General features: G+C 42.0%; 1 protein-coding gene across 1 annotated transcript in view; it reads left to right on the top strand.

Annotated features, from left to right (window-relative positions):
* The window catches only part of mpped1 (metallophosphoesterase domain containing 1), a 75,533-nt gene extending 63,193 nt beyond the window's left edge, over positions 1–12,340 (top strand). Inside the window, exons 6-8 of the mRNA XM_040174146.2 lie at positions 2,662–2,777; positions 7,827–7,940; positions 9,419–12,340. Coding sequence (XP_040030080.1) covers positions 2,662–2,777; positions 7,827–7,940; positions 9,419–9,540 — 352 coding nt within the window. The 3' untranslated portion in view covers positions 9,541–12,340. The remainder of the gene's footprint in view (positions 1–2,661; positions 2,778–7,826; positions 7,941–9,418) is intronic.
* Positions 12,341–19,912: the final 7,572 nt, after the last annotated feature.

Genomic DNA, 19,912 nt, shown 5'->3' on the forward strand with positions numbered 1-19,912 from the left:
CACGGGGTGGCGACAGGTGAACAAGAAGGTTGCACTCCGGTCATTGTTCTTGACAAGGGGAATGGCTTCTTCCCTCACAGAGCTGATGGCTGATGAGGCTGTTAGAATGATGAAGCTGATGCATCTGATGAAGATGGGGCGTTTGGTAAGGAGGTGTTGGGCTGCTTAACGCCAGCATTAACGTACTGAAGGTATATAGAGACATTCATAATTAAAGAAACAGCAGGAAGATGATCTGATAAAGATGCAATAGTTTTACTGTGCTTATTGAATAGAAGAGACCAGCTGATCTAAAAGCTAATGTCCTCATTGGCAGCTTCGAGGAATAATAATAATAATACTGAGTGAGCATGATGGGAAGTGGTTGGCTGATGTTTGCGAAAAGTGATCAAAACCTCCACAGGAAGCAAACATGAATGTGGCTGAGCTCAGGATGAGGCGAGGTGCGGGGAGGTTCATGCTGCAGATCAGATCGTAAATCTAAACATCCTCCTCTAACAAGGGAAAGGATTGTTGGGATGACGCAGGTCCTTCGGTGAACAACGTAATGCTGGGAATCTCTTCAAGTTGGGCAGAAAGAAATGGCTATCTGGGGGAAAAAAGGTGTACCTGTTCCCTCCATCCTCATGTACATTTCTCTGTGATGAATATGATTATATGTTACACAGTCATGGTGAGGTGTCTAGTGGGAAGGAATCCTCATTGTCTCCTCCGTGGTTCTCTCTGGGAGTAAGTTGGCATCGACCACAAAGCTCATTTCATTTTAATCGAGACGTCCATGTGAAGACGGACATGAATATTACATTCCACAAGCCTATTAATATGCTCAGACCAGTCTAAATGTTTTAATATCAGCTGGATAAATTATTTAAACTGTATCCATGGGCGGCATCAGATCATTCGTCAGAGATCGTTAGTCTCTGATGTTCAGGAAGTGATGGGATTGCAATCGCGTGGCACCTCAGCCGGAATGTGGCACGTGATCTCCACACACATGACGCGCTGCCACATGTGCTTGACCGCCCATCAATTCTCCCACGCGCATGTGACCTGCAGTTCTGTTGTAGCTTTCTTAATTAGAGAGAAGCACAGGGGGAGACGGAGGACACTGTGTTGTTAACAGATGTAAGCTGTTCATGTCTCTAGCGTGAAAATATTTGTAGAGAAATAAAACACAGTGGGACATCGGTTCTGCTCAGTAAAGCAAAACTTTATTGATACATGACAATTCCACCAGTTCCCATTGGCTGTCAATCCCTGTCAATCAGACAATATTGACTTAATCAAGCTTGTGCACATGACAATACAACCATTTAGAACACATTTCCCCATGTATGTTGACATCAGTGTCAGTATCTGTCTGTCTCCCCGCCTGTCTTTGAGTTCTCCGAGTATGTTGGACACACTCCGGATATCATCGGAAAGAAATGCTCGGATCTGATGTGCTACTGAGCAGCGACGCGTCGGGCAGCAGCCACGGCGGGAAAGTTGCTGTTTCGAGTGACTGCACCTGGCAATTTAAAAAAAGCCTCTTTCGCAGAGGCGACACAAACGTTCACACATATGCACGCACACACATACGGTGCATTGGAGAGTAAGATGGATCGGGGTACAGATTGTAAGTGACATGTTAATTTCTTCTCCGTCACTCAGGGCCGTTATCAAAGTAAAGGGACACGTTCTCTTCTTCTTCTTCTTCTTCTTCTTCTTCTTCTTCTTCTTCTTCTTCTTCTTCTTCTTCCACTGTTTGTCCCCCCGACACTGAGCGTTTGGGGGCCCGACTGTGATCAAGGACCCCCCCCCCCACACCGGGGATCCTGTTGGATTCTTACACTAGATGCCTGCTCTTCATCTTGAAGGTCAAACCTCGTGTTGGGATAGTCGGAGGAGGACGTGTCAGTTGTTTACTTGCGTGGGGTGCAAAAAGAGGAAGGAGACGTCAAGCTGCAGTTATGATCTTTGCTCTCGATAATTTACCTAATGTTTTTTTGCACACGCCATTCGGGGCCACAACTCCAAGAGGTTTCAGTTAGAGAAGTTCTAGAGAGGTTCTGTCCACAAAAAAAGGAAAAAAACGTCTGCGTAGCTACAAACATTTTCTCCCTGGTGCCGAAAGGCCTGAAAACTACAATAATAAAGTGATAACATTAGACTGTTGTCCAAAGGGATCCCGTCTGCACGGGCCAATCGACAATGTCTGCAAAGTAATTCTTTCTATCTCAGTGATTCATTTACGGTTAGTTTTTGTTTAGTTTTGTAACATACGTTTTTTTTCAGAAATCTATTGTCCAATCTCCTAAAACCTTATGCTCCATGAATGCATTTTGACAAAGAGGGCATACATTATAACTGACTTAAATGCTAATTATATGCCAAATACGTCTCCACTGTTCAATTGATGATCATGTTTTATCACATAATTATAATGAATGAATTTTATTAAGGACGTATTATAATAATAAACATCATAGCAACATAAGTAGAGGGTGTGACGTGCAATATCTGATAAAAAAAATATTTAAAGCATCCCAGATGACATTTGTCTGTACTTGTCTCAGTACACCGACCAACATGTCTGTTCTTTTTACTTCCTGTGTGTGTGTGTGTGTGTGTGTGTGTGTGTGTGTGTGTGTGTGTGTGTGTGTGTGTGTGTGTCTACAGGCAGCCCTGGTACTACGGATGGGGCTTCAACCTGCCCCGGGGCCAAGCTCTGCTGGACAAGTGGAACCAAATCCCTGAGAACACAGACATCCTGGTCACACACTGCCCCCCACTGGGTGAGTAACACATTACAGCACGCACACGCCTACATGTGGAGGCGCCGGTGTGGCGCTTACTTCATTTCGATTCCACCTGAGGAAAAAGGGTTTTATTCAAAATGTTAATGATACTCTTGTTATGTTATCTAAATATTTTTACAAATCAAAAGATGCAATAATGTGCACAATCCACTAGTGGAGCACGATAGAGCCGCAGGTGGAGATTGGAGACATTCTGTTCAATTTAAGTAAAGTGCGTAAATATCAAACCATCGCTGACTTTATTATAGTAAAACCTGTTCTCCTAAATTGATCCAAATATGTCGGAATATATTATAAGGTAGCTTTGTATAGTCATCAGATCATTTCTGGCATTCTGGCAAAAATGCCAGACAAATGTGGATGCTTCAAAAATCAAATGGGAAAATCCTACACTGCAAGTAGTGGCGAATGCAGCATAAGTTAATTGAACACTCAATTTACCTCGGTTAAAATGTATTTGCCCCATTAGAGCATTTGCATTATGTATCTTTAAATGCATGAAGCAGAAAGAAAAGAGGAACCTTGCAGGCGGAAATACGAACTCCATCTGTTTGATCAATACACAGCATGTGTTTGGGGCAGAATGAGTGACAGCTGTGTCTTAAAGAAAGGTCCGGATGTTGATCTTGTTCAGTTAATGTGGGTATCAAATCCAATATTTCTTCAATCCTTTGTGGACCTAAAAGTAGTCACAATTAAATTGATTGAAATACCGGCAACAGCCTAAAAAATGCTCATCGACTTTTATATTTATTTATTTATATTCATGTAACATGCAAACAAAACCTCCCTTGGATAGAATTGAACAGGGGACATTGCAAATTGACCCTTGGCTAAACCTTTCTTTCACCTTTTACGATTATCCGTATAACGCCAATAGCCAGCGTGGCAGAGAAGTGCTATTACTGAGGTGCTGTGGTAGTCTGCTAATGTTAGCGCCACAGGTTTTTATCTCTCTGGGAAATGAGCATCTTTATTAGATAAGCATTTAACCAGGACGAGCTTCGAATCCTCTACACCAGCCTCAACATTAAGAAAAGCTGGAACTAAAGAATGAGAGTCTATGGAGCAGAGCTGGAGAGTTGGCGGATTGTAGTTGCGAAAGCCAACGGTCACTGAGGTTTGTGTGAATGATCCTTTAGGACGCGGCAAAACATATTCCTGCAAAACGTGTTCATACCAACCACGTAAACAACGTGTTTTACAGACACCATCAGCACGCTCTGTTTGGATGCTTTATTTGAAAGTGGCGCTGATAGAATTATTGTCTTGTTGAATACAAGCAGTGACTCACGCACTGCGCTCAGCTGTTCCTGCTCTGCGTGGAAACACACTTTACTTTCGCAGATAAGTGGCCTTCTTTGTGATCGCCTTTCCGCTTTTACGTTCTTTATGGTCCGCGCACACAAACATGGGACAGTTTGGTTTGAAACCAACACCGACATCCTGTACTTCCTGTCTCTGTCTCACACACACACAGACACACTCGCCTCCCTCTCTCTGACTCTCACTCGCCCTCGCACACTTTCACACCTCATCTCCCGCTGCAGCTGCGGCGCTCAGACGAGTGTGTGTGATTGATTTCTACGTCCACGTCTCAACATTATTTTCAATTCAGCTTAGCGAAGTGTTTCCAGCTATCTGCTCACAAGCCGGAGGCATATGGAGCATCTGTACTGGGCTACTGATGCATTACACACACTCACACACACACACACACACACACACACACACACACACACACACACACACACATATATATAAATATATATATAGACCCAGAGTGACACAGGAGGGAATGGCATGGGAACGCAAAATGGCGAAAAGGGGACGGAGGACAAAAGTTGTGCTGATGAGGTGGAATGTTTAAAGCGCCATAGGTCATTAAAAGACATCCTTTTAAAAAATATTTTTTAAGAAGGGTGCGAAGCGAATAATGACCGAGAAGGTGAAAGAAAAAAAAGTGTGTGAGCAAAACGTCTTTTCGCACTGCACCAAAAGCTCTCGTCTTTTATGAGGCGCGATAAAACGGCAAATCGGCAGCTCGAAAGGAAATATGGCCCCCTTCTCTGGCTGTGAGGAAGAAGTGAACAGAGAGAAAGTGAGACAAAAAGAGGAAAATAGGCACAGTGCCCAAAGCAGCAGCTGCTTTTGGAAACAAGCGGTACATTAGAGCAAAATACCCCGAGACCCAAAAAAGCCCCTCGTAACGTCGCACTTCACCATCGCCCAAGGCTTGTAAAGAACACACTTACTGTTATAATGCTGCTTCCTTTCTCATTCAAGCTGATATCAAAAGTATATTTTATACAGGTCGAGACATTTCAGGAGGAAGAAGTCAGACTACTGTTAGTTTACCACGATGACGGATTCACTACCGGCACAGAACATGGACGATTTTATGTCCATGTTGAGTGTGAGATGGTCCATTAGCGTTGCTTCCTACGGTGATAAAATGTGTAAAGAATCACCCCTACAAAGTCTTTCCTCTATGCCTCTCTCATTTCAGTTGCCGCTATGAAGGAGACTTATTGTTGCTGTGTCAAGTCTCACAAACAAATGGCCCAAAAACTTTTATATTGTTTTTCTAGGTGAGGGACTAAACTTTGAGTTTGAGACTTGGGACACGTGACTTAACTAGTCATCTTGGACTCTTAAAACCCCCAAAGACTTGACCTGAGATCTCAATAGATGATCCAATTGACTTGCAATACTTGTATTTAATGTACTGTTTCCGTAAAAAAAAAGAATTTATCAAGGTTTTAGACATTTTGTTTAGTGTAGGCAAGTCAAACTTTAAAGACTTGAAAACAGGCTTTGATTTGGAGGATTTTATTTTCCCCCAACATTTGATTTGGACCTTAAATATTTAAGAATTGGCTCAGACTCCACCTTCAAGACTCGAGACTTGAGCTTAACATTGACATGACCTTAAAAATATAAAAAGCTCCACTTGCCCCCCTTAAATAGCTGAGGCTCGACCTGGCCTTGTCCCCGAGACGTGGCTTGGACTTAATAGGGCAATTGATGAATGGGTTGTTCTTGATCTATGTCTGTAATCATAGACAAGGTTCAACCACAAGTGGAATTTCTCCATTGACGTTTATACAAAGGTAATACAAACATTACTTGATCGTGCATCGAGTAGAAAAGGACTTCTCATCACACCACAGTCTATGGTTTCAAATTTAGGATTTCAATGTCATCGTCTTTAAATGTGTTTCTTCTGTTCGTCAATTCAATTTGGTCCAAAAGTCAGGATATTTTTAGAACTACTGGTCAGAGTTCTGTGATCCTTTTGGAGAAGATGCTGTTATTTTCTCCAGTCCATTTGAGGCTCCAGAAATAACCAATGCATATTTTCCATAGAATCAATTACACTTTACAATTACTTTTTTTTGTTTGTACAATCTTGCATTTCATAGACAATATGTTGAAAAATACAATGCCAGTCTTTTTTTAGTTTCTCATTTGATCATTTGTTCTTTTGTTGTTTTGTTGTTTTTTCTCTTTTGCCTTTGTGTTTACACTCTTATTCCTGTCTGGAAAGAGCAACAGAAGGCAGAGAAGATGGAGGCATAAGCTCCTCGGCCATTTTATATCTCCGACTTGATGCTTTTATTGACTCAGCATCAGCAGCAACCGTCCTCCCGGAGCATCCACTAAATCATATACACTCCATGTTTCATCCTTGTCACACACACTGGGAAGTCTGCAGCTGTGTGTGGCTGTGATTGATCTTTATTTTATGTGGCTGATTTCTAGGAGACTCTTTTTTTCTGGTGCAGTTTGCCATTAGACAAGGTGTCGGAATTGGATGGCTTTGTTTTAAAATGTGATGTATAGCTTTTTGACGGGGGACTGAATGTATAACCGTACGAGAGGCACATTCTGATCAGAAAATCAACCCAACAGTTTCATCACAACGCTGCCCGCATTACTGAAATCTCCAAACATAATTAGCGCATAACCAACACTATTTATGAAGTGAAAACAGATCATTGTTTTGTTACCGTTTTAAAATAGTCAAATGTATTTCCTATTTATACGATAAATACGGAACACACATTGAGGTAATTTCTTTACTGTTTTTGGCACACTCCACTTTTTCAAGAAAAGTCCTAATAAGTATTTGGTAACACTTTGCACTTAACATGTAGTCATCGTATTTTTGTCCTAATCTATACGCATTTTAGGGAAATTAAGTCAAAAGTTTCACCAACTCTGATTGATATTGAATTGAATGTTAGTGGATTATCAGGATTACAGATATTGGTTAGATGGGGCTTACTGGTAGATTTGGAAGGCCTTTACCATCAATTAATATGGTTGTTCACTGATATGATAACAAGGAGTTGGCTTTTAATGGTCGAAGTAGAAAGAAAGACAGAATGTATCCTACCTTAATCACAGTGGGGAAATCATTCTGTGCATTTAACCATCCTGCTCAGTGGGAGTCGTCGACACGGGGCGTACAACAGCCAGGGTCTGGACCGCCCACCTTGCAATCACTGGCGCGCCCTCTCACCTCCATGTGCCACAGTCACCTGGAACAAAGTGTGGCATGTCTAAAGTATTCTTGTTGCAGTTATCCATTTGCCCATTCAATTAGCCGTTAACATTTGAAATGGGTGGCAGTTTTCTTATTGGTTTGAATAGTTGGATAGTAATTTACACACCATTTCCTACAATGCATTTAGAGGAGCTACACTACCCGCTCAATGAAATGTGGCATTGTTCTGCTCTTAACTACCACGCACGGCACTCTATCTGCCTCAACCAAGCCAACCACCATTATAAGAGATTTATGACGGAGAAAGAGATTCATTTGCCCACCAACCTCATTATCTACTTTTGGGCCACAGCAAAGAAAGCCATGTGACACGGCCCTAACTACAAGAGTTATCAAAGAGGAAAGTCTTAGTCTTGGTTTTAAATCAGGTGACTATATCCGCCCCCCCCGGACTGAAAGTGGAAGCTGATTCCAAAAAAATCAATATTTGATTTGTGCGTTACTGTGTACAGGTTTCCTGGACTGGGTCCCAAAGAAGATGCAGCGTGTGGGGTGCATGGAGCTGCTGAACACAGTCCAGAGGAGGGTCCAGCCCAAGTTGCATGTGTTCGGACATATTCATGAAGGTATGTAAACAAGCCTGTAACGCTCAACTCACAACAACCTCCACAAAGCAGCTACACCAGCTTGTTTGTGGATCCAGGGTCACTCACTCTACTGCTTGTAAGGCGGAAGTGCTGTGAAGCTTAACAACTGACCTGATTTGGTTGAGCATTTTAACATATTTATCATCTCAGATCTTTCTTGGATCGTGGCATTTTGGCTGCAGTTTGGAGTCTTAGTGTTCCTCAGGTGACTGAATCAAACGGAAACAGTTCACTGAAACCTAGTGTACATCTATTGCGCTGTTCATTCTGTACACATGACATCCTTTGCCGTCGGTCCATCCTGGGAGAGCGATCCTCCCTGAGGTTTCCTCCCTCTTTCTCCCCATCGAAGGGTTTCTTTATTTTTTGGGGAGTTTTTCCATGTGTCAATGTGAGGGTTTTGGGACGGAGGATGTCGCCTGTGTACAAACTGTAAAGCTTTACAAAATAAAATGAACCTGAAACTGAGCATTACATCCGAGCCAGAGAGGTTAGAGAGTTAGAGAGTCTCCATGGGCTGAAAGATTGCTTTTTTGGCATTAACCAGGTCAGCGATGAGCCCGTGAAGCGGTGCCACGTCACAGAGAGCCAGATTAGAAACTAGATCACACTTCATATCAGGAGAAAGAAGCAGAAAACATCTCTCGTCATTAATGCAAGGAATCAGAAAGACAGACATCCCCCTCAGTTTGCTTAGTATTCATGTACTGTATTCCAAATCTGAAAGCACCAACATGGACATCTGCTCGCTTCTAAGAGATGGTGAACGTGACACCTACACATAAAAGAAAATCACTGATAGTGCAAAGCCAAACTGTACAGTGGTAATTTGTGAGGGATGGTGGTTAACTTATACTCGACAAATGGTAACACGACATCTGCCATTTGGGATCTACGTTGATCCGAAGTGCCTTTGAGACAGATATTTTCTAGCTGTAGTGGTGTTAGTGTCACACTCATGCATACATTTACTCAAACTGGATTCTGGCCATTTTGGAATTGATGAGGATGCTCAGCGTTGATAACTCCAGGGTTTGCCGTTGGGCCGTCCAACGGATTCGCTCCATGTATTTATCACAATCTCCATCAGATGCGTCACATGCTTTTCATCCCGGGTTCCACTGTGATAGTCAGTATTTCCCCTGATTATTCAATCAAATATTGGTGCCGATGTACTGAATGTTTGCGTTCCCTTTGAGGAGGCACGAGTTAGTTGTTACCAGGAAAAACATTCCGTAATGAGTTATATTGAACTCTTCACTGTTATAAAAGAATCAAGAACAAACATTCAACGTTCAGAATTAGTGCCAGGAACAGGCATCTTGACAATAAAGATAATTGTTGACAATACATTTGAAATTCCATTTGGAGAATGAACACACAATCTCACAATCATACTGGTGATCAAAGTATAAAAATCAAAATACTATAAAAAAACTTTTTTTCCTAATACCCAGGTTACGGTATGATGACTGACGGCACCACAACGTTTGTCAACGCCTCCGCCTGCACCGTCAACTTCCTGCCCATGAACGCGCCCATCGTCTTTGACCTCCCGAACCCCGGGAGGACCACATGACTAGAGGAGGCCGGCCCCAAAACGCCTGCCGGCGATCAGGAGAAAGGGTCCAGAAGAGACAGGTGAAGGTCGGCGGAGCAGATTCTGTAAATACGAAGCCGGTGTGTGTGTGCGAAAGACACGCCGGACATGGCGGGGGACAAAAGGGGACTGAAGGGAGGGGACGCTCCCTTCTTGCTGTTATTATTATTTCACGTCCCATCATGTGTTCATCTGAGTCTAAAAGCAGACTAATAGACGAGCCGAAAGACGCTTTTCAATGTCCTCTTTTACTGCACTGACAATCGGATGTGGCTCTCAGGGAGGCGAGAGACATCACCGACATCCCCGTTCTTTACTCCGCTTCAATGAACTGAAGCCATTAGGACTTAACGTGAAACAACGCGGCACCTCGTCTATGTGACAACTTAGACAACATTTGCCCCACCGGCGGGATTTTAACAGAACTTTTGTCCCCTCTCATTTTCCTCCTGTTTCTCGCCCATCCTCGGGCCCAGAGAACGATCTTTGTTTAAAGTGGAGAGTCGGGTTATCAGCCATGTTGACACGGATCCAACTGGGCCTCCCCTTCCATATTTTGTATATTTTTTTCTGCCCTTAATTGTCCACGCAGTGAAGGACCAGCACGGCTTCTGGGCAGTCAAACTGGTGGTTGTTTCTGGGAGACTTTTCCCTTTTTTCAAGAGGAGTAAAGCTGTAATTACATGTAGTGTAACTGGTTAAATGTAAATGTTCTACGTCAATATAAAGATAAAAACGTTTTTCTCAGACATTTCCAAGCTGTTTCAAGCTTAAAAAATCCTGATATTTGTGGTTGTTACATTTCCTTTGGTCTATTACTTAGTCATGTAAATGCGTATTTGGGTATTTTCTTCTCTCTTCTCTGTGAAGCTGCTAGGCCTCATTTTGGTGATTATTAACTCTTGAACGTCTCTTTGCAGTTTGTCTGTGTTTTAAAGAAGAAAAATTTGATTTTTTTCCTCCTCTGCTCCATTTGCTGGATGAGTGTGAGTGAGTGTGAGTGAGTGAGTGAGTGAGTGTGTTTGTGCGTATGCTACGTGGAGCACGTTGAGCTTTAGGTCCTGAAATGACATGGGGCGGGTTTAGGGTTGGGTTCAATATTGCAATGAAGTTATCGTACGTAAGAGTACAGGAACTGCAATTCATGTTGGAAGTTCTAGTGCACTGTTGAGGTCATCTATGATAAAACCTCAAGATCCCCAATAATATGGGGCTCATGCCATCTGAGTGGTAACAATAAAATAAGTTTACTTGTTAGCTAACTTTCCAACACCACTGATTAGACATTAGAAGTCAATTTGTTACCTCGGCCAAGGAGTCCATGGCTTGAGTTTCAATTCATTTTATTTTGTATAGCCCAACAGTCTAACATCACTTTTTGGAGCAGCACAGATTCAGTCAGTCATCTACCACATCGCTTATCCTTAAAGGGTTGGGGGGGGGGGGGGGTGGGCGGAGGCAATTCAAGCTAACATCTGCCGAGTCACAGAGCTGACATAGAGATACACAATTGATCTGCTCAGATTTATGGTTCTGCTATTTTTCATTACAGGGGCATTTGGACTCTGAGTTCTATTATATGATGTATTTATAGTTCCTTTTTTAAATGAAACGTCTTTCAATTTAGTGAATGGCAATAAGGAATTATAAATTCCTAATTGTAAACATAATAAAGCATAGAAATAGTCCACAGAGAGGTCGTACCTAGAGCCAAGTTTTATTCATAAAAATAATACAGGTACATTTTGTACGTCATGTAACTCCACTTTGCTGCTTTAATCTTAAAGTTAACTTATGAATCAAATCTTAATTAACAATTCTGATTGCAGGCTGCCGCTAAATTGACAAAATCTAGACCTGGATTTTTTTTTAAATCAGCGTATCTTGTTACACAACTCTTTTAAACAAGCATCCACTGTCATCTTCTTCTTTGTAAACCGCTTAAATACGCATTCACCACCAACTGGACAGGGGGCGCGGGGGGGAACGTGTGCGCAGTCAATGCGCTGATCACAAATCCATCTGATCACGCATTGTGGTCTGTGTCCATATGGGTTAGCAGTAATAGTCTGAATGTAGCCACGGGCACAACACAGGGTGTGGATGTGTGTCTGTGTGAGTGTATTTAAAACAAATGAAAGGATGACCTCATCCTTTAAAAAAACAGCTTAATTAACGTCTCTAACGGAAAAAAGAGAGGAATAAAACGGATTAAAACTATTAAAACCAAAATATGGGAGGCAATTTCATCCCTCAGTTTCATGAAGGGCCGTCTGCCTGCTGCGTCCCTGCTTCTCTAGTCGTGTTGCTGTACTATTACTTGGTTACTTTCTTGAGGAATGCTTAAAGGAGTTAATTACCTCTGCTACTCAGACAATCTGCGTATAAAGTGTTTTGTTCCAAAATGAGATATATTCCGTTTGAGGTGAGGTCGCCCACACAAAACTTTTTTAATAAAGCATTGTTTGTGTCCTAAATCGCATACTTTCTTGAGCTGATATGTCAATGTAACCTGATGGTTATGAACTGCAGGTCTTTGTTATCTTTAAAGGGATGTATGGCATTTTGGAATAAAAGTGTTCGTATTGTATTTTTCCATTGTTGTTTGGGGCTTTTTTTGAGGGGGGGGGGGGTAACTGAAAAGCCAACAACTGTAAAAATGTAACTGTTTTGCTCCTGGAGCCAACTCTGAAATGTAAAGTACCTCTCTTTCTTAAAAACCACATGGATTCTGGTTCTGAGAGGTTAGTCACCGTTTGAATAAAAATCCCATCTGTTACCGCTGGTCATGCTTCCCTTACTTTTATTCTCGCACTTCCCCTTTTGTCTTCCACATACTTTATTTCTCGTAGAGAACAGAAATTAGAGTTGGCGAGGAAAGTTTCCCTTGTCCATTTCTTTTCGCATTTGTTCCAAATCAAAAGGTATCTTTGTCTCGTATCAATTATAGAGCCCGGAGTTAATTTCCAGGATAAACCCTCATCGTTCCGTCTCTGTCTCCCATGCTGCTCCGCAGGTCTTCCACACCTCTGCACATCTAATGAGAACCCTCGTTCAAATAATTACATTAGTAATCCCAAGGGGAGACCGGGAAATTTATTCCTGAGCTTTTTTTACTTTATCTTTTAATATAACTAGCTTTCATATATTCTTCCCTCCCTCCCTATTTTTCTTTTCTAACTCTCTCTAACGTCGATGCTAAGCTATTTCTCCATTTGCTCTTCCCTCATAGATAATGACTCCCAGCTCTCTACATGTTTCCTCTCCTCCTCTAAGAGCTACTATCTTGCTGCATGCGGCATTGCTTTCCTTTAAATGAATGACAGACATCGCCTCCGTCTCCTTGTCATCCAGCTCACTTCACATTCATGTGAGAACAAAAGATGCACCTGGTTCTCACCGCCGTGTGCATCATAAAAAAGGCACTTTATTTGATTATCTCAGGAACACAAATCAGTGTCAAATAGTCAGGTGGGCAACAGAGTGGAGAACACGCTAAAACCGTTCAATCAGTGTCGTTATTTTTTTTATTTTTTTCATATTTTTCACTTAAATCCCTCGATAGATCTATTTGTTGAATCGGTGGAAGATAAAATGTAAAAGTATAGTTTTAAACAAGGTCTTGCTTTGAGGGCCGAGGAAAATCACCAAGAGGCCCCCAACCCTTTCCATATTAGTTTCAGAACTTAATAATTTTGTACACACATGTATTTATTAAGGAATATGCACCATGTATGCATAATATTGAGCAATATAATAACAGTGGTCCCACACAGGCCTTCGCTTAAAACTGCAGGTGGTAACTTAGTAATGCAAATTGTAAACATATTACATTGACATTAACGTTACATTAAATGTCATTTAGCTGATGCTTTTATCCAAAGCGACTTACAATAAGTGCATTCCACCACAGGGATACAAACTCAGAAGAGCAAGAAACAAGAAAGTGTGATATTAGCCCATTTACCATTTGCTATAATAAGTGCCATTATAAGTACAATTTAAGTGCTACAATTTGTTAGTCTTTTAGTCGAGTTAGAGTCTGAAGAGGTGTTTCTTTAGTTTGCGGCGGAAGATGTGAAGGCTCTCTTATTTTTCAAACCCGCCGTACATCCTGCCATTAATACATCAGACAGATAAAAAATATGTTTTTCTGCCTACTCACACAAGTCTTAATGGCATTTGAAAGATTCCACCATCCACAAAGAAAAACATTCAGAAGTCTTTAACCAGTCAATCACTGGGGAATAATAGGGAACGTCTACGAATTAATATTCTGTTACTGCACCAATTTTACATTCTTCAAAATGGCGGCCGGAGCAGCACTCGCCATGTTTAGATCCAGCTGTGGTACCCTGGTTGTTTACTAAAGAGCAAGAATTAATCAATCAATACGGATTTGTTTACCCCGTCTCTCGCCTGATGTTAGCTGGGATTGACTGCAATCTGCAATGAATGTTTTAGAGCAATTCTCTTCCAGGGGATGCCGATTTGATTTTCCCGCCATCTTATACCCACTGCCATATTACATATCACCATATACCTAATTTGCTATTCAACAAAATGACCTCAAAAAGATAGGCAAACACCAAAAGACTTGCGTAAGCAGCTTTAAACAGCTGTGTGAAGGTCGGTGAAGGAAGGCCCTCAGGAAGTTGTTCTAGCAGATCCTCCCGCTGGTCTTGGCATCGAGTTAGGAGGTGAGCTGGAAGAACTCCTCTTCTGAGAGTTTGACGCTGAAGGGCCAAAGAACCTGCAGGTAGACAAAGGCAGAGCTGGAGTGTGTATGGGCGCACTTGTTAGCTAGGTTTAGGAGATGACATCGCTTGCTAATTGTTTCTATCGATTAGCTCCTTGTCGTCAGTGGATTAAACAGCAGGTGACTGGCAGGAACAATAAAACAGGAGTGTCAGCTGCTGTTCTCCCGTGCCCAAACGTCAGCGTGGTCTTGTTGCAACCTTCAGCTTAATTGAACAATTAAAATTACTGATTGACTGTCAAGTGAACACGCATGTGTGTGTGTGTGTGTGTGTGTGTGTGTGTGTGTGTGTGTGTGTGCGTGTGTGTGTGTGTGTGTGTGTGTGTGTGTGTGTGTGTGTGTGTGTGCGTGTGTGTGTGTCTTTGCAAGCCTGCAAGTTTGAGCTGCATGGATTTTCAGTCACTCTCCTTTAGACACTTTTATTGAAGGAACACAAGCAGAGTTGGATCAATAATTCATGAAGAAGCAGTTTAGCTGGGTGGACGCCGACCTTCCTGAAGTCCTGCAATGGGACACTTCCTCCACCGGCAGGGTCACACGATAGTAAGCAGCGGCGGATGGAGGCCCAAGACGCGCAGACGGTGTGGCGGAACCTCTTCATGACCTCCACGCAGTCTTTGCTCAGAACACCCAGGCCCGTCTGGAAGCACGCCGGATTCCCGTTAGACTCCCGGACAGAAGGAAAAGAACAAAGGAGAAAGAAAACAACACATAAAGGTGAGAGCACCCACATGATCGGTACCATTCCGCTTCTTCCCAAGCTGAGAACAAAGTGTTTTTTATGTCTGTGAACTCGCACGCAGACACACCATGGAATCAGATGAGATGCAGGGGGTCTCGATAATTTTACCCAGATGGTCGGTTTCTGTTTGAGACAATGCAGGTTTGTGATTCCAAAGTTGATTTGGAAAGGTTGTAGCTCATGGGTTGCCAGATTAGGCCCTCACCCACGCGCTCCACTGAAGCTTCGGGGCTCGGCTTAGACACTCAGCGGGAGTCCTTTTAGATCGTGCCCACCCGTGTGTCATTGTTCAAAGCTTCATACACACCTTCTCATGCCAAAAAAAAGGCCCCGCGACGCTCCAAAACTTGCCCAGTTTGCTTGTCATGGGAGGCAATAGTCGAGAGCCTGGGGGTGGGAGGTCCCCGCTGAGTTTACACAATCTGGCATCCCCGCTGTTGCCCATCACCCCCGCCCCCCGCATTCCAGAGACAACAACCCACTTCACTGTAACACAGCATAGACTTTCAGCCAATACAATTACAACAGATCAGACGTTAAACTCAGGAACGGAAAGGGACTACAGAGTTAATTTGAAATGTTGCTCAGTCTGCATACGTGTAGCCGAAAGCACAGACCCTGTGGCCCAATTTGCCATTAACTCCAACCGCACTGCTGAATGCGGGGAAAGTAGACTATTCAAGGGTGTACATACATAAGTAATTTTGCTTTCTCGTTTTTGTAACAGTGGAAAAGAAGCAAATGTATGGCAACCCATTTGTATCATTATTTAGTTCGGAACCACTTTCTAAGGACTGCAAAATAGTAGTTTTCTGCATACTTGTTTCGAGTCTGTTCACTCAGTTTTGCGATTATCTCATATAGCCGTCAGCTATATATACATATATATATGTGAATATACATTCACGGGCATGTGAGTCCACACACACTCCAACTAAGAAGCAAAAGGGAAAAGTGACAGAAGTAGATAAGTGAACTCAGTAAAGGGGAAGTAAAGCCCTCTTTCCTCTCCCAAAGCAAGAAAAGTTTGGTGAATTGTCCCTGCGACAAGATGAAGGATTATGTGACTCAAAATGAGCAGTTGTATAGCAGAATAACAGTATAGAAAGGGCAATGAAACTTTTTAAAGTCTGCTAAATAAATATTACGCTGACCTATCAGGTATTATATGAGATTAGCTCTGGGTAGACAGACACACTTCCCAACGCATGATCTTCCCACACGGCCTGGAAAATGATCATCTACACTAAGGAGAATGAAGCCCCAAAGAGAATTACACAGTAAATTGGCTTTACAGATGACTAACTTTCTCGCTGAGTCCATAATTATTAGCAAAGATCAATTAGAATTTGATTACAATAATTAAAGGAAACATATCCGAGTAAAAGAATGGAACTAGCAAATGAACTCAAATTCAGAATCCTCTTCTCATTTGTAACCATGAATAGATGCCAGCTCGTGTTGTTTCAGCTTGAAAGCACCTGGAGAGTTGTTGGAAATGTGCTTGTTCTTTTAAATCTCTACTCTCTGAATTTTTTTTTTAATTTACTGTGATTTAAGAGAATATCTTTAATCTGGCTTTACCTGATCGAGTCAGACAATGGCAATCACAAAACTGTACATGGGCACGAAATTGCTACCGTTGAATACAAACAGGCTAAGCAGCATATTTGTTTTCATGTTCACTGTGTTTCCATTTTCAGAAACAGCGTCTCTTACCAGTGGGCTCCATAATTCAAAGTCCTTGCACTTGACAGTTGTGTTTTTACGGTCTGGTTGCAGTTTGGTCAGCAAGCGCTTGACAGAATTGCAGAGCTTTACCTTCCCGGTCCCTCTTTGGTCAACGGCCAGGAATGCCTGCAGGACAGACAACCGCAGAAGAAAAATGAAGCCTTTTAGTACTTCACCTTATACAGATGAGGTGATGAGACAGAGAGTAGTTCTCACAGCCAAATCTGGACCCAGTTACATTTATAAACCTGTATTCTATATCCAGGGAACTAGATTTTTATGCTCTGGAAAAATGATTAACTTTACGTCCTGGCTTTGTTTGATGATTCTTTGCTTTTTTGTAATTGTTTCTATTGTCTTTTTTAATTATTTTTTTTGTGGCTACAAATTAGAGCGATGTCCTGCTGCTCTGATTTTTGATCCAAACCATATAATTAGCCGAAACAAGCAAAAAGGAGTGTGATTCTCTGCGCCGCTAATGAGAGACGAGGAGGCTCAGTCTTGCTCTATTTATAATCCAGGATGATTTCTAGACGGCTCATGTACTAAGAAAGACATTATTTTACAGAGAGCAGGGGGCTTATGTCTGATCACCATGGGTGGGGTAGGAGTTGTTATGCAAGGGAAGATGGAGTAGAAGGGGTACAAGAGTCTAGTGGGGAGTAGGAAGGGATTTTGAAAATCCCTATTTAAGCATTGAACACCCCGCCATGTAGAACTGATTGGATTTCTGACGCCGTTGGTCAAGATGTTCTGGCTGCTGTTCTTCTGTCTCACCCAAGCTCGATCCTTCCATCCCTGAAGCCCAGCTGCTCAGTGAACTTTTGGAAATTCTTGCTGTCCAACATGACCTGACTGTCCGCTAGTATCTCAGGGGGAAATGAGAAACAAAAGCAGGATTAGCTGCCCGGTGCACTGTGATTCAGAACCCAACTAATTTCAAAAATGTAAATCTATGCATGTGCATATATAAAACATATACATACTCGTCTGAAATACTTATACGCACATATGAGAAATACATGCGCATACATATATACTGCTGTTTCATATACACATACATATGAAATGCTTACATGCATACAAGTGAAACATTTATACGTATCTATCTGAAACACTCATGAATGCACATATGAAAAGGTTGTATATATATTGTTGAACACGTATACATGCACAACTGAATCTTGCATATGATTACATATGATTACAAAGATATAAAATGTTTAGATGTTTTTGCCAGTGTTTCACATATATTTGTATAAATGTTTAAAATATTTATGTTTTCATTTTTCATTTGTTGTAAATCCATTTTTGTCTATCTGGACAATAGTTTCTGCCAGGAGAAAGGGGAACACACGTGAGTATTCTGATGTAAAATATTAGTTTATATGTTAATGGTTAAGAAATAAATGAAGATGGCACACAGTACAAATTTTCCAACGGCTGAGAAGGTTTCACAACATAGAGATACCAAAAAAACACATCTCAGGGTGACTGTGGGTGAGTGGGGAGCACGGCGGTATGGTACGATCAAAAAATCTCAATATGTTGTTAACACACTCACTTTTCTCTGTGCAGTCAGCACACTGTGTGGTCTGCCTGTGTGGTCTGCCTCTCGTCTAATGTTTCGTGCTTCTCCTGCCGAAAAAGAAATTGTGAGCCTAGTCCATTTCAATGGCTTTAAATGGAATTAAAGAGCACACACACTAGGCCATTGTTAAACAAGCATACAGCAATGTCTTCAGTTTCCTCTGGGATTTCTGGGTCTCAATGTGCCTGCTGCGGTAGGGTCTCTCCAGGCAGGATGACCCGAGTGCGTTCCGGATCAACAGATCCAACCCCCATCCCTTTCCCGTCACGTTCAAATTGAATGTGTTGCGTGGCCAAATTACAGAAAACTGCCATGTGTGAGGTAGATGTGATGAATGGTTCTCAAAATAAGCAAAACACACCTAGACACACAGACAGAGATCCCTTGCTTTCAGATGTCATCCATTGGTTGAACATATAAAAAGTGACTGAAGATTTTTGAAAGCATGAAAAGTTGAAAAAAGTAGTAGTAGTAGTTGGTACCCAACAATCGTCTTGCAATAAGGACATTCACCGTACGATATTTGGTTCATTACAAAGTTTCAAACTAGATACATTTTTAAATGAAAAAACAACGACTTGATTCAAAAATGATACAGTCTTAACTAGAAAAACGTTAATATGCACGGAGATCAGGGCTACGTCCATACCAATCATCTGCCAGAAATATCTGACGTAGAATGCGATCATCAGAAAGAAAGCTGTGTAACAATATGGTACTAACGATGGTATAGCACAACAGAACTTCCTCTGACGTCCGTTACATTGGGACTCACACACAATGTGAATCACAGCAATTCTTCCAAGCTCTTGAATGCTTCCCCAGAGGTAGTCTGAAAAAAACACAGTTGGCTTCCAACCTGCCTGAGTGAAAAAGCTCATTATTGGCGTCGGTGTAAGGACACTTATTTGATCCCCCACACGCCAAATAGATTATTAAAACAGTTGATGGATGGATTCCTTTTTTCCTCCCATGCCATTAAAAGGAGGAGATTTTGGCAGACAGATTCATATTTTGGAGAGGCTTCACACATGCACACGCACACAAACACAATTCCTTAAACTTGGGAGCCGACTGTTGTTTTCGTGAGTGGCAGCAGCAACATCAAACATAGCGGGGAATTAATGGGGAAATTCAACCCCCCCTCCACAAAGTTTTATTCAGACTCCAAACTTTCATCCAGCTGAAGTAGACTGATTTGGAATTAAAGAGGCAGAACTGGATGCGGAGGCGTGTTGAAGGGGACAGCTGTCAGAAGAACATATGGCTAGTGACTGAGTGGCTAACCGGTGGCCATATGCAATCATCTAATCATGTTTATGGCCATCAAAAAGCTGCGCATGATGATTGGCTCATCTGCAAAGCTGTCTGGCATTTATAGTTAAAGCACACACCTGAGCATGTGCCTTTGTCTTTAGCAATCTGCTGAGATTACTCCCTTGTGTCCTGTCTGATCACATTCAAGATCACTTCCAGCCTGTCTGTCACTGGAGTTTTTTAGAAGGCGGTGAAAATATGCTTTTAATGG

Source organism: Gasterosteus aculeatus, chromosome 4 (assembly GCF_964276395.1).
Source record: "Gasterosteus aculeatus chromosome 4, fGasAcu3.hap1.1, whole genome shotgun sequence".
Classification (NCBI taxonomy): Eukaryota; Metazoa; Chordata; class Actinopteri; order Perciformes; family Gasterosteidae; genus Gasterosteus; species Gasterosteus aculeatus.